The sequence below is a fragment of the Miniopterus natalensis genome, chromosome 8 (genome assembly GCF_054644295.1).
Source record: "Miniopterus natalensis isolate mMinNat1 chromosome 8, mMinNat1.hap1, whole genome shotgun sequence".
Lineage (NCBI taxonomy): Eukaryota > Metazoa > Chordata > Mammalia > Chiroptera > Miniopteridae > Miniopterus > Miniopterus natalensis.
In genome coordinates this window covers 48196759-48212322 of record NC_142088.1, presented here as the reverse complement: position 1 = coordinate 48212322, position 15564 = coordinate 48196759, and the positions used below count along the sequence as shown (strand labels likewise).

At 39.0% G+C, this 15564-nt stretch overlaps 1 protein-coding gene across 2 annotated transcripts in view; it reads right to left on the bottom strand.

Annotated features, from left to right (window-relative positions):
- Positions 1 to 514: 514 nt before the first annotated feature.
- FAP (fibroblast activation protein alpha) overlaps positions 515 to 15564 on the bottom strand; it is a 66072-nt gene continuing 51022 nt past the window's right edge. For both annotated transcript variants that reach the window (XM_016197143.2, XM_016197292.2), the window contains 6 exons: positions 11897 to 11951; positions 4269 to 4368; positions 3160 to 3224; positions 2614 to 2686; positions 2279 to 2352; positions 515 to 909 (listed from right to left, as the gene is read on the bottom strand). In XM_016197143.2, the coding sequence (XP_016052629.2) occupies positions 808 to 909; positions 2279 to 2352; positions 2614 to 2686; positions 3160 to 3224; positions 4269 to 4368; positions 11897 to 11951 (469 nt within the window). In that variant the 3' untranslated portion in view covers positions 515 to 807. The remainder of the gene's footprint in view (positions 910 to 2278; positions 2353 to 2613; positions 2687 to 3159; positions 3225 to 4268; positions 4369 to 11896; positions 11952 to 15564) is intronic.

Sequence of the window (15564 nt, the reverse complement as noted above, 5' to 3'; positions counted from 1 at the left end):
TAGAAGTCCAACCCCAGAAAATCTCATAGCTAGAACATTTTTCCTTTTCAGCTATTGATGTCCATTTTACTTAATTTTTGGCTTCGCTTAGGTTGGTGTGGTTTAGCAATCTGAAGGCAGTTACTATTGCTAATTCAAAAAAGGGATACAAAATAGGAAGGTTTCCAATTTGGAAGCATTTCTTAAAAGGAGCCTGAATTCAAAATTCTGACTTTATCTTTATCAAATGCTCTTGGCAATGTTGAAGAAATCTTCTGGGGGAAATTTCATAAACATTTCTTGGAGGGAGAGCACGGGTGCAAACATCAGGGTTTCTCTCCGAATGCCTCTCCGACTTGACTTCTGCACAGTGATCCAGCGCTGGAGCTCTAATCACAAAACCTCCCAGCCTGCTTCCGGACCCTCCTTCTTCATGACCAGCCACCCTAATATCATTCGTGTCCTTGCCTAGCAGAATCACTTCTTTGTCCCCCAAAAAACAGAACTTGCAATCAGTGAACACAGACAAAATAACAGCACTTGAACTTCCTTCTTTATTTTTTGCATCATATAAACAGGTGATAAAATACCGTGTACAAAGCAAAAGGCTCGCCCCCTTTTCTCTCCTTTCACAGAGGAACAGGAAAAATGTAAACCATGTTTCCGTTGAACTCCTGAGTCCTCCCAATTTTTTGCCAGCCATTTGAACAACATTCACTTGTTTGTTTATACCAACGTTTAACAGCATAAAGAGTAACACAAGCAAACAGCCTGAGACATTTATCTGACGTGTTCAGATGGCGATACAGGCTCGTATCGGCACCGTTTTCAGTCTGACAAAGAAAAACACTGCTTTAGGAAGTGGGTCATGTGGGTGTACAGGTGCTTCGTGGACAGGCCGGCGATGCCGTGGTTCTGGTCCGAGTACCACTGAAACACAAAGGGAAGAAGCCGCCTTATTCCTGCGGCCTTGGCTTTTTTATTCTCTCAGGACCTACCTAGCTAGCTTTTCTAATATTATAGCTGAAATTCTACCTAAGAACACTCGAGCACACAAATGTAAACATTTAGAATGGGGCAATGTAAAGACCTACTAAGCTTCACCACTGTTTCATGTGCTTGAAACCATTTTTTAGATCATGGTGGCTAAGCTTTGCCCCGGGGATCAGGAGGCGGGCTCAGGTCCCAGGGTTCGTGGCTGGGTCTGTTGCTTTGCTCCTCTGTAGCTTGGTTTCCTCGTTTGTAAAATGAGGGGCCTGGATTTGATTTTCCTTAAGGTTCTTTCTAGCTCAGACATTCCACGAGGCTTTTAGTCTCTGACTCTAAATCTTCTCTGTTGCAGAAAATCCACAACACATAAACATAAACATCCTTTATAGGAGCTAAAAATATCATTAAAAAAACAGAAATATGGTATCATAGATTTAAACTTTATTGTTGGAGAGATGCTGGTAAGATTATTGTTTTCACTGAATAAAGCTGGCTAGTGGTCATGATACAATACTATAGACTTAAACACTGAATTTACTTTGCGGGGGTGGGTCACAATAAAAAAAGACCAGAAAAATCTCACCTCACCCTTTGTACATTATTTAAAAAAAACCCAAACAAATTTCAAAAAGGTGGGGGTTTCCTTTTCTGGATTGTTCGATATATAAGCAAGTGAGAGAGAATTTATGCTTGCTGAAGAGGGGGAAAGATAGGTATTAGAGATTGTCTCCCTTGCCTTGGTTTTTGCTTTTTTCTCTCTGCTTTCATTTCCCATTCCTCATGCAAACTGGATTTTACAGTTAGCTCTTTCATTCATTCACTCAGTAAAAACAGGAGCTCCTGTGGTGGGCCAAGCATATGCCAGGAGCTGAGGACATATAAAAGAAAAGATTTTCTAACTCTGAGTAGAGCTGCATGACTTCAGGAGCCTCCCGGGTCTCTGACAACTTTCCGCAATTGCTTCTTATGGAATAAACAGACCCCCAGGTTTTGCAGGTACTCTCAGCACACGGGATCACAGAACTAATGGATGTGTGAGCTAGAAGATCATCTAATCCTGTGGATGCCTTTATTTTATGCATGATTCAGCTGGGATCACCAGAGGGGCCATGGCTTGCCTAGTGTCCTTCAGGGAATTAATGAAAAAAAATCAAGATTCATTTGCTAATGTTATGATGTTACTCTACCCTCCAAAGTCTTTGTCAGATTTTAGTAAACAAACAAACAAACAAAACAAAACAAAGATAAGATTCCTCCTTTTAGCTGAGGGGTCTAAGGCCCTGAACACGAGTAGAACGAAATTATGTACCATTGCCTGGAAATCCACTTGTGCATTAACCAGAGCTTTAGCAATCTGTGCCGAGTTTTGAAAGTGCACATTATCTGCAACAAAGAGAGAGAGTGAAAGTGCTGTGAAATACCAGGAAGCGCAGAGTGACAATGTACCGCCTGGAAATGAACACCAGCAATTATCTAGTCGTGCCGTTGACACTGTCAGCCGTGCGCAATCGCACGCGTTCATGGAAACGTCCCCGACTCCTAGGTACTGACCCCGCGCACGGGCACAGGAGATGCTTAATGTTTCTTAAACAAAGTGATGCTGGCTCAGTATTTTTATGTGTAAGAGCCTTGCTTAAACCTCACCATCTGCTGTTCCGTGGATGAGAAGATAGTCTACGTTTCTGAAATATTCTGCTCTTGCCATCACGGTTGAATTCTGGAAAGGAGGAAAAATTAACATTTTAGTTGCTGCAAGTTCTAATAGAAAACCAGCTAAATCATTGTGCAATGGACTTCGCACCGATACTGAAATTATGTATTGCTTTGGTTGATAAATATTTAAGAGTCAGAGCAACACATTTCCTTCATCATTTGCATTACTTCCATCTGATTCTTGGTTTGAAAAACTGAAAGTTTATGTGTCATATGTTACATATGAGTGAGACCTTAGGCATAAATGATGCCTGCTCAAGCTGTGTAGGGGTTGGGGGTAGGGAGGGGGAGGGAACAAGAAAGAATACAATCCAAAAGGAGTGAATTCCTTTCTAGTGAGGTGTTTTGCAGCGAACAAAAGATCATCACGTTTGCTTGGGGGACCCAGCAGAAGTGGAAACTCTGTATGACAGCTTTAAAATTATTTTTGCACATTTGCAATAAATCAATAGCCTACATAAAACAAAAAATTCTTACTTTATAGTGCTCGAGATTATCATCCTTTGTTGGGAGACCCATGAATCGCTCCGTGTAGATAGATGCTATAAAATATATAAGAAGATGCTGTTTGCACATGGCATGTATCATTGCATTAACCAACGAGACCCCCTAGTTGGATCGCTGTTCCTCGGCTCTCCTGTGTGCAGCTGCTGGGGAAGGGCCTTGCTCTCCTTTCCTGCAATGCTCCACCCAAGGCTATGGCTCTGCAGTTTGCCTCGATAGGGCCGGAGAGTAATAGAGGAGAAGATTGTGGAAACAGGAGCATCTATCATTAGAAAAGGCTGATGTTTAGTTTTTCCACTTCTACCCAAAGCACGTCAGTGGAGGGAATGTTGAGATAGACATGACCCTTGGAATGACCTCATTATTTTTAAAAGAAATCACAAATGCAGCCACCTGTATTACTTTCCTTAGTGTCTTAAATAATCTGGGATGGAAATACGTGCGACAAATTCTCCTCCCTCAACACACATATACATTATTTTTCTGAATAAAGAGTCCCTGTAAGTCACAATTATCTCATTTCCAAGCCAACACAAGGAAGAAGACCTGATGAAAGCTAATTTTTGTACAATTATTAGAGTTAATTCCAAATAATCATCTTGTATTGATATTAATCATAAAAATAGGCAACCTGGGGAGGTATACTTCTTGAACAGGTATTTATTGCTCTGCTTTCTGGAGCAATGGAGCTGGGAGCTGTAAGTTGTGGTGTGGAGATGAATTAATTGGCCTTGGTCTGACTTGGTATAGGATGTGCTTAAAAGCCAGCTGTGCAGCAACTGTGCGCCTGCAGGAACACAGTTAGCTCTGGCTTTAAAGGTTTGGTTCAGCAGGAGGAACAAGGCTTCTGGAGAAAATAAGATATATTGGATTTTGGAAAAGTCCTTCCTCACTCTAAAATTTCTTTGATTGTTACAACATGATTATAATGAATCCTATAAATAACCTTGTTTATACATTGTATTTCCCCCAGTGATGCTAAGGTGAATTTTACAGCATAATTTGTTTTCCTAGCAACCTCAAATATAGAGTAATTATGTGTTAAATGTTTCCGCAGCAACATTTATGAAATGTTTCCATACCGTAGTATTCCCAGCTGGAGACTGGAGCTACTGCTATCCCACATTTGAAAAGACCAGTTCCGGAGGCAAGGGCCAGTGATGAAACATAACCACCATAGGACTGTAGAGACATTGGTATGAGTTAGTCCTACATTTACTTTCATAAACTCTCCTCTACATTTTTACAGCAACTTTACTCACAATAAGTGCTGATGGGAACTGGGGAACACGGATAAGGTAGATTAAATGTCTACCTTACACCTTTGGCAGCAAGCCCCACCAGACGTGAGGGTAATTTCATCCCCAGTAAATTTTAAATACTTGGTGTGCTGATCAGAACATGGTAAGAGCAGTTTAAAAGATGGATATAATTGCAATTTTTCTGCAAAAATCTCTCTTTTTCCCCCTCTTCTATATTTTTCCAACCAGGGCCTTGCTACAGCAAAAACAGGATTCGACTTCAAAGAAATGCACCAAAAAAGATGCTTCCCAAAATGTAAATGCAAGCTACTTCCCATAGCTTGCAAAAGTCCTTTTGAGGCAGAACTTGTATCTGTGTATTTACTTATTTTCATCACAGAACAGCAAGGGAAGGACATAAGAACCTTCTAGATTGTTTAGGACATGGCCAGGGTTTGTGTATAAGGTCGCGTTGCATATTCCGTTTTAAGGATTTCTGGCAAGGCAGCTGAAAGGAGGGAAAGCCACTGGTGTTTTAAAAATGTTACATACCCTCCCACAAATATAATACAAAACAAAGAAATACACAAGGGAATACACCTTTCAGAGTCGTCAAGAGCAGGTTTAGCTTTCATCACTTTTCTTCCCCCAGGAATCAATAGGTAATTCCGAAATGTGACCCTAATAACATAAGGAGGTGCTTGTTGTTTGGAAAACTGAACCTTTTTCTAAAAATGAAGAAAGAACCAGAGCATCACAATTAGCCTGCATCCCCCTGGACGGCACCTCTGATCTGTGTACACAGCTGGGAGAGGTACTGCTCCTGGAATCACGGACTAAGCAGTATTCTGGGGACTCTCCAACTAGGGACGTACGTATCTTGTTTTTAAAATATTATTACCACACATTTCTGGAAATAATTTCCCTCAGGTCAGGAGAGATCATATCACATTTTGGTGCAGAAAGGTCCATCTTTAGAGAGGGTGAGAGTGAGAGGAGAGCTCTGCAGAGCAAGAGAGACAGACAGACAAACATGACAACTGCAGCAGGTCAGTGGCGGGGGTCTAATCTTAATCCATAAAATACATGAAATGGAGGAAAGAGCTAAACAATCTTGCTGAATTCAACAGTTAAAGGAGGAATTCTCTACCTAATTTACAGTTTGATTCATCCAGCTCTGGGGAGTTTTACTGAGGACCCCGGAGTCTAAAACACAGAATAAAAGAGGCAGTTCTGATTATACCATGGGCTCTTTTTACTACACATGGAGGAAAACGAAAACATGTTTTAATAGGGGAAAATAAATTTTAAAGATAGAAGAAATATTTTGGGCTTCCAAATCATTTTGGTAAGTGAAAATTCACCGTCAGGTCCAAACTTTCACCTACAATACCAAAACAAATTTCTTTTGATGAGTAGGTTAGCCAACAACCATTACTGAGACAGAATATATTTTCTTCCTTCTTAATTTTAGGTTTAAATGAGAGTAGAGTAAGCCTGAGTCCATTAGAAAAATCAGTAATGCTCATGGTTTTACTGCAAATAACAATACCGGGCCCTTCTCCTCTCCTTTGTCCCAGACTAGGAAACAGCATGGAGTGAGATTGGAAGTCAAAAGCGTTTGCATATAGTAAAAAGGTTTTTGAACATTTCTGTTCAAAATCTTAGAAATCCTTGACCTGTACCTACTCGGTGATCAGATAATAGTGCTGCATCGAAATAAAATGTTCATGTTTTCAGGGTGAGTACAAACTGTCTCTAAGACTGTGTAAGAACAACACTGCTGTAGCAGCGGCACAGCGGAAGGTGTACTTTACACTCTCAGGCGGCCTAGCAAAGCTGTTCCTATTGTAGAAAGGAAGAGAGAAAAAAGCACCGGAGTTCACTTTTTTCTGCTCTCCCCTGGGTGGGGCTCCAAGGCAGAGTGGGTGGCTGCCGCGAGAAAGAACCCACGGAGCAGATTGGCCATGAGAATTCTAGAAGTTTGTCCTTTGCACTTAGAAGCTTTGCCATTTTGCTTAGATGAAGGATGTCTTTAAAACATTTTTAGAAGGGCACAGAATTGTGAGGGGTTTATGGAATATTCTTATGCGAGCTCTCCGTGCACATGGGAACATTTTACCTCAGGCGATAACAATGAGCTAATGTTTGTACGGCCACGGTTATTGCAAAGGTCCTTGTGGTCCCACACAATCTGTCTCCCTTCTCTCACCTCCCACCTCCCCCTTGCTCACTGCCCATGTTCATGTTCTTTGAACTCTCCAAGCATGATCTAGCCCCAGGACTTTTGCAAATGATGTCACCCTCTGCTTAGAATGCTCTTCCCCGAGAAATAATCTGCATGGCTTACTTCCTCCCCATTTCAAGTCTGAACTAAAAAAAAAAGCTCACCTTTCCTTCTGATCTAAAAACCTACCAGCGCTGCACACCAAGCTCCTTTCGTGTTTTGTTTTTCTCCAAAGCACTAAACATCCCTTAGCATACTAAACATTTTACTTACTTATCTTTGTTTATTGTCTTTCTCCCAACCATTCCCAACTCCAGAAAGGTAGAGATTTTTGTCTGTCTTGTTAATGATTATATATATCCCCAGCACCGGGAATATGACCTAAAACACAGTAGGGATATATTTTTTAATATACAACTTTCCTATTAACTCCTCTAACCCTCACAGTGACTTGGTGAGAAAATTATTGATGAATTTCCTGAAGAAACTGAGGCTCGAGGTCCACTGAGAGTAGTTACGTAGTCAGTAAGCAGCAGAGCTGGGATCAATCCCAGGACGCCTGGCTCTACAACCCATGCTGTTTCCTCTGCATCCCTACACTTGAGCAAACACCTTGGGGAGCTTTAAGTTTAGAATATAATATAGTCTCGTTAGAGGTGCATTGGTCCTACTTTTACATCGTTGATCACACATAGCAATTCAAATTGCTTATAATTAGTCACTGGAAGAGAAAGGAGCTAAGATTAAATCATGAACTAATGCTTATTCAACACCACCTGGCTAGGCCTATATTAACAAAGCAAAGCCCATAAATGAGGTTGTTATTCTAATAATTTAGGCAAAACCCCCGCTGCTCTTCAATTGTCAGAAAATAATTGCTCCAAGTTTTCTCCGCATAAACCAGGGTTTTGCAACCTCAGTGCTATTGACATTTGGGGCTGGGTAGTTCTTTTTTCGGTGAGATCTGTCCTGTGCATTGTGGGATATTTAACAGCATCCCTGGCATCTCTTCACTAGATGCCAGGAGTACTACCCCAATTGTAGCAACCAAAAATCTCTCCAGACAGTGCCAAATGTCCTCTGAGGGACAGAACTGCCCAGTTAAAACCTCAGTAACAACAGACACTTCCTAGGCACAGTACTAGGGGCATAGTGGATATCTAATAAGCAGCTAAAAATAGGACTGGACTTTGGTTTGTGTGAGCCAGGAAAAATGAAAGGGTAAGATAAAAATTCCTCATCTCGTCTTCATCTGAATAGTGGAGGGAAACATAAGATTTGCAGTTCATTGACCAATTGACTCCAGAAAGTGTTATGTGGTTAGCTATGGTATATTTCTCAGCCCACTAACATGCCTAACACTTCATGGAATCAGAAACTTCCTTCCCAAATATGGAACACAATAATAGCTAAATAGCTCTCATGGCCATTCCCAGTGTCTTCCTCTTACCTCTCTCAGTTTCCCCTAGGTCCCTGATTATTATACTATAAAAGAGCACTCAGAGCTATGACCTCTTCCCACCACCTACTTCACTGCCTAAATTCAGGTCCTTGGTATTTGTTGCTGGCATTATTTGTCTCCTAACTCCTTGGCCCGCTCCCTCCCAGCACCACAGGCCATCTTTTACTTCACAGCCAAGAATATCTTCCTGAGACACCAATTCCACTTCCTGTTGAGTTCAAGAGCACTTCACAAAAAGGTATCCCTGGAATCAAATACTTTTTGGTGACACTGTATTAAAATTTAAATGATTCTTTAACACTGCTTTCCTAGAGCTTATATATAGTATTATACAGAATTTATGATTTACCAATCAGAGGAGAGAATCTTTTCTTGAAAAATTTCTTGGCATTAATAGAACGCATTTGGGGAAACACTGATTTATAAGGTTAAATTCAGTTTAAACAACATCGTAGATGTGTGACATGGCCAAGTATTGTGTTAAACAAAGCTAAAAAAAGACAAAGTCCATTCCCTTGATGAGCTTACATTCCTGTGGGAGAAACCAACAGACAGACAAGATAAAACATTGTAATTCCTATAACAGCCGTATAAAGAGCTATTGGAGCACAAAATGTCATATCTGCGTTGGGTCTTAAAAAACACGTAGGAATTTTCCATTGTGGAGAGAGGAATATGTGGGGAATGGAAGAGAATGGATATTGCAGGTGCAGAGAACAAGACTGACAAAATCACTGGAACGAGGAAACACAGACATAAGTCAAATTATTCAACAGGTGTGAGGAAAAGTAGAGATGAGGCTGGAAAACTAGGTGGCAAACAGCTTGCCAAGAGCCTTGCACACATGGAATTATGTTTGGGTGCTAGATTGAGGTCAGTATGTAACCCTACAAAATATATAAGCAGAAAAGCAACTTGTTAAGAGTTGTTTTGTAACAATAACTTCATTAGAAATATTGGAGCTTGTGAGGACAAAGCAGTGAGGCTAGTTAATAGGCAATTAGAATAGTTAAACTGGTACCACACAATCGATGGTCTGTGGACCAAAAGAATCAGCCTTACCTAGAATCTTGTTAGAAATGCAAATCCTGGGGTTCTACCTGGAGTACTGAATCATAATCTTAGGTAGCAGGACCCTGGAAACTGTGTTTTAACAAGTTCTCCAGGTGATGCTTATGCAGGCCCAAATTTGTGAAGCTCTAGTCTAGATCACATATGAAGAAACTGAACTAAGGCAATGTCAATGGGGATGATGAGAGCAGATTTCGATGTTTGAAGGTAGAATTGACAAAATTTACTAACCAACAGAACACTTGGAGTCAGAGAGCAGGGAAACTCGAAAATAGCTCTGAACTTACTAATTTGGGTGACTATGTGTGTGGTGAGGTCCTTAATAAAGATGAGGACTTGTTTTAAAATAGACTGTAACAAATTTAGCTTGAGAAAGTTAAGCTTGAGGCCCCTCTTACTTGCAAAAGTAAGACATTTGCAAGAGGTCGTCAGCAGGTGTTTGAAAGGTGGAGCTCAGGAGAAAGATGTGGGCTAGTGGTAGGGATCTGGCAGTCATCATTAATCTTGAAACCACATGGTTTTCCCAAGGAAAATGAAAAACAATGAGAGTCAAGGCCCGACCCAGAGAAACACCAACATTTAAAAAATGAATGGAGTGTGATGACCATAGAGCCATAGAAAAATGAGAAGAGAAATATGCCACAGAGCCATGGAGGAAGCCCATTCTTCTTTATGTGGCCCAAAAGGACTCCTGTTACCTGGCTATCTACCTACTCAGACTCACCTATACCTTCTTCATCATATGCCTTATATTTCTGAAACTTCAGACATCCCTAACCAACTCAGAGTCTCCTCCACACCATACTTTTTCTTACCTTAGGACCTGGGCAATGTTTTCTTCACTCTGCCTGGAATGTGCCTTAACTAACCTCTCTTCAACAAGTTCAAACACTAGCTCATTTCTGCATCTCTGCTTAGCTCTCATTCTTCTCCTTGGTATTCTTCACAAGTTTTATTTCACTTAACACTTGGAACATTTCCTGAACAATTCTTTTCTTGCTCTCTGTTTTCTCTACTAGAGGTCCAGGGAAATAACTTACTCATCTTTTCACCCTCTAAAGAGCCTAACAGAAGACCTACTTGAAATCCACTAAAATTCTGGTATATGGAAGAAAGTATGAATGAGTCGATGATAAGATGGATGGATTAATAAATATAGATTGGTCTTAAACTCAAAGAATTGACAAAAACAGTACAGTAATAAGGCCTTTTTCCTTCAGGAACTCCTAGGTCCTCCTGCTGATTAAAGGGCTGCTCAAGTGTTATATCTGTTAGCAGTTCACTCATTTCTTCTCCCACACATGTTCTTAGGGCTTACCCCACAATCACTGCTATGTTGGAAAGTAAGCAATAAAGGGGGCCTAATATACTATTCTAGAAGCATTTGCACAGACATGGTGTGAATCTCTTATTGAAGAATTTCAGACTGATATGGATGTATTTTTGGGTGATGAGTGGGTTCCTCAAATCATCCCACATAGATGGTTCTCTACCAAGCTAATACTTAGAACATTCCGGAAACGAAAAGTTCCACTTTATGGTTATTTCAAACCCTACAATGAAAGCAAAATAAAATTCTAAGAGAAATGTTAATGATTCTATGTAAGTGTGCAGCTTGAAATTTGAATCTTTCAAGGATTTACTTTAGGAAACTTCATCAAAATTGATTGTAGGAAAGGTCTCATCTGAAATATTTCACTATAAAAAATTTTATTTATTTCCACCCTTTGAATCTCATTCTGTTTAGGTATTTAACATATGATAATTTTAAGAAGCACCGAATGGCCTGAAGTAACAACTTTCCATAAATTCATAACAGCTCTTCACCTGGTTACTGAGCTGAGACTTCAGCTGAATTCTGCAGATTCCCTTTGATATTGGGTTTCGTTCCCTGCATCTTGTGCAGGCCGCTCTCGCAGAGAACAGCCAAGAAAAACAACCCAAGCACAAATGGCTGCAAATTGACTTGCAAATGTACAAATTCAGACCAAAAAGTGAAACAGGAAATCTTTCTTGAAAGGTAATTATCATAATTTATAGTGGGCAAATCTAAGTTCTTTCCAATATTTCTCTAAACTTTTCAGTGACTTCATTGCCCATAACCGATAACTTTTACTACCCACTTTTAATGTGTATTTTAAAGACCTGCACAATTCCTCAAACATGGGAATTATTGAGATGACCTATAACTAAGAAACTAATTAATACCTCTCTAATTAGCACAGATTAACAGTAGGTCTGATAAAAAAATGTGATGACCTCTCTGCCCCCTCAAACAAGATATGACTGGGATAGAAAATATACTAGGGAATTGATATTCTTTAGCTTAGCTTTTCATTAAAGTAAAATGATAAAATATAAAATAAAAGATATATATTAACCTAAAAATAATAAAAAGAATTCAACATCTGATGAATATAGTTCAGTTCAGTAAAATATAATCTAATACCAAAAAATTAAATAAAACTGTGTCAATCTTGAGTTAATTTGCTACACAGGGAAAAAAACAAAATGATTGGAAAAAAAAAAAGAAACAAATACTTATAGCCATCACTTTGAAGCCAAGATTATTAAAATTTGACTGTTTTCATTGACAGATTACATTATGTTGTAACATTAACATTTCATGAGAAACCTTATAAGCGAACAATTTAGAAAATGATGATTGCTGAACTGAATCACAGGCATAAAACATATAAAACAACTCACCCAGCCCCATATGGCTATTCTTTTTTCATCAATGAAACCCATTTCTATGAATTTTCTAAAGTAAAAGAAACAAATTTTTAGAATTTTAAGTGTGTACACATGACATTTACTTCATTACACAAGCATATTTAATCCAAAAACTTAATAGAAGTGCTACATTTTCTTTGTTTAAACACATGCATAATCAGGCTCCATTTACAAATAATTAAAAGAATATTATCATGTTTTCTGCAAAGGATAAAAGCACCCTCTAGACTCTGCTGTACTTCTATTGAGTAGTACTTTTTAGGGCTGGAAGGCCTCGTATCTTAATTGTGTAGGTGAGTTACGTGGGACTCAAAGAGGTCAAGATACAGGCTCACAGTAACACAAGAAGTAATAGCACCATGACTAAGAGCATATTTCCAAATCTCCAGCTTTTGAAAAAGAGATTTTTGTTGTTGTTATTTTAAATGTTATTAATTTTTCATGACCTTGTTTGCTTAGATGTGAATAATCACCATCTCATTTTTGGTCACATCCATCCATGGAAAAATATCCACCCTTCTCCCATTTCATACTCAGGTACCCTCAATTTATCATGGTGTGAATGATGATATGTATCTTTTAGGATATGGTCATGATTCAATTGAGCTCCATCACAGATGAGCCTCCATTTGAAAACTATTTTGAAAATAAATCTCTCCTTAGGAGCAAGGGGCATGCTGAAGGGCAACCTTTAAAAGTCATAGGAAGACCTCAGCAATGTAACTTTGCAAGGCTGGCACACAAAAAAGAAAAAAGAATGTTTTAGGCTAATTTATTCCATGCTCCCTTGAGGGCTGGTGTTTGAGCAGCAGTTGTGATTTATTTGGGGAATTATTTGATAAAAACTCAAGAAACTCTCAGAGAATCAGAAGCAATGGAAGAAAAAAGCAAACTGGAGGAGCCATTGCAGAGGTCAGGATGCAACAGTAATGGGAAGGAAGGGAGGAGACAAAGTGGCGTATGGCCCCAGAAATGACAATTTTTTTGTTTCCTTCAGTTAGTTAATGCTCTTCCTGATTTTTCTTCTAAAGCAGGATGGAGTGGTTTCAATAGCTAAAAAACTGTGTTTCTTCACAGTGACCGTTTTGCTCGTTGCATTGATTCGACGTGTACGTCTCCGATGCATAGAGGAGTTGGGCAGATGCCCGGGACAAACAGATGGGAAGAAGCCCCGTCAGTCACAGCTTACCCAACACTGATTTTGAGGGACACAGCCGTGTACAGGGAACAAATACAGTAGCAAATGGAAAGTTGCTACCTGTGTGGATGCCGCTCATGGTAAAGCAGAGAAAACGTGCAGCCAATTGTGGCATTTTGGCAATTATTCCACAAACTTCAAAAACCCAAAGAAAGAAGAAAAGGTCCACTTCCTTTGTTAAAAAAGTAAGCTTGCCACTACAGCTCGAAGACAGTTCTGAGCCATAAAACGAATTGTGATTTTTACGATCTCCCAGAAGCTAGCAATCATATTGCCTTGCATCTGGGGTAAAAGCAAATAACAGGTGATACATGGGAACAGGAAATTCTTAACAGCTCCCTTCCTAGGTGTATTCTGAACCGATGACATTTACAGGAAATGATAGAGCAATAGTTAAAATGGAAATGAAACATTAACACTTAATGTGGCAGGACTAGGTGAAAAGGTTACCTAGATAATGTGAGCACTTTGAGACCAACAAGGTTCTATAAAATTTACCTCAAATTCTGAAGAGCTTCCCGGAGGGTTATCAGAAATACTGTTGATAATGTGGTTAAATCAACAAAATGTTAGTAACAAATGAAAAAACATGTTTTTCTAATTTGGGATGCTGGACTGAACTTTACAACTTTTCTCTCATGAAAATGGCCCTACACCAAAGGTCAACTTGGAATTCTAATCATCAATTATTATTCTCTTTTGGAAATGTTCTTATTGATATCACATATGACAGTATATTTTTATCAGATAATTCTTCTTTAACATTAACCCTCAGGTATATAAAATTTCAAAATTTTGAGAATGAAAAAAATACCAAATATACCCCAAATGAGCAAGGTTGACTTTATAACTACTGGAGTTTTAAGGTTCTCACATTCGCAGAGAAGCCCAAAGAAACTAGGTTCCAGTTTCACTTATTCTTTGACCTCACAAGCATCTCCTTTGAAAGATTTCCTTTGTACAGTCAAAAGTTGCAAGGTTGTGTGCTTTCTTTTTAATTTTTTTCCTGCTTTTCTTTGTTTGAACCTATTTATTGACACTGACTAGTATTTACTGTTGTTTCCAAACATGTACATATGATTTTCTTTTGGTATTCAAAAAAAATCAGCCAGATTGAATTTTATAAGAGATTCATGGGAACAAATTTCATTCTTTTGTGGGGAGGTAATTTGAGGGCTACTACAGAGGGATTACAATCCCAATTCCCTCAATCAGACGTTCAGTGTCAGATTCTTAAAACACTTCTTGGGGAGACATGTGGTTGAATTATCCCCAAGATTATCATTATAAATCTATCCTTTTTAACTTTTGTTTTCTCAAAGCATTGAGTTTCAAGACTTCCCTTTCACTTTTGCAGAATAATGGTTTCAAGCAAAGCCAAGGCCAGCCCCAAAGGGCATCTCCACTGTTTCCTATGTCCTTTGTGTGGGCCACGCAGCAGCCCCTTGTTCACTGGGATGCTTACAGAAAATTTTCTCGAACAGCACTGTTGTCCCTTTAGAGTGCAAATGGTTTATCCACTTTCCAAAGACTGCAAGTTCATTGAAAACAGAGATTGTAAACTGCACAATTTCATACAGAGTGTATTGCAATGGTGTGTATTAATATTTGATCTTGTTGAATGGCTGAGTAAATGAGTGAGCATATGCCTGATCTCTAGCTGGAGACTTTCTTTAGGTTTTATCCTAAAAATGGATCGTTGAAGATAAAGGCAGACAATTACCGTCTCTGGTCCATCTTCAATTCTAAATGCCAAAGGCATTTATGTTATTATGAAAATCAGTAGACTTTGTGGCTTCCAGTGCCATACGTTGAACATCAGAAATAATATTTTTTGCTAAGGTTTATACATGGGCCTCTGGTTTAAATTTTCATTCCATTCAGGAGCACATTAAGAAGCTATCTGTTCAGTTTCTTGAGGAATTCTTAAATGTGACCTCTGCGTTTTTGGTGGTAAATAAATGCTCAGAAATATAATGCCGCATTTTGTTGTTATTGGTAGGTTGTGGTGATGAAATGATGATGATAGTGAGATTTTTAACCAATGCCAAAACAAACCACTTTTTAGCCCTATTAATTTTGGAAAATATCTAATTGAATTATAAGTAAGGCATAATTTACATCTCTGTCTTTTGATGTAGGCCCAGGATTACATGTCCTTGGTGTTTATTGCATGGTTTAAATACAAATAGATTTGACCTGTAGTGTGAAAAAATATTTAAAGAATTAAGTCTATAATGCTGACAATTGTGTTAATATCCCCGTTAAGACACAGAAAAATCTTTTATGAGAAACTGATCTCCTGTGTTTTTCTTTGAACTATCTCTGTTTCTCTCCATCAGGCAGAAGACGCTCCCAAAGTTAATAGTGGAAAGGTCGAAAATCTGGATTAGTAAGAAAGGTGGAACTTTCTACTAGTTAAGCATGAATGATTCCTATAGAT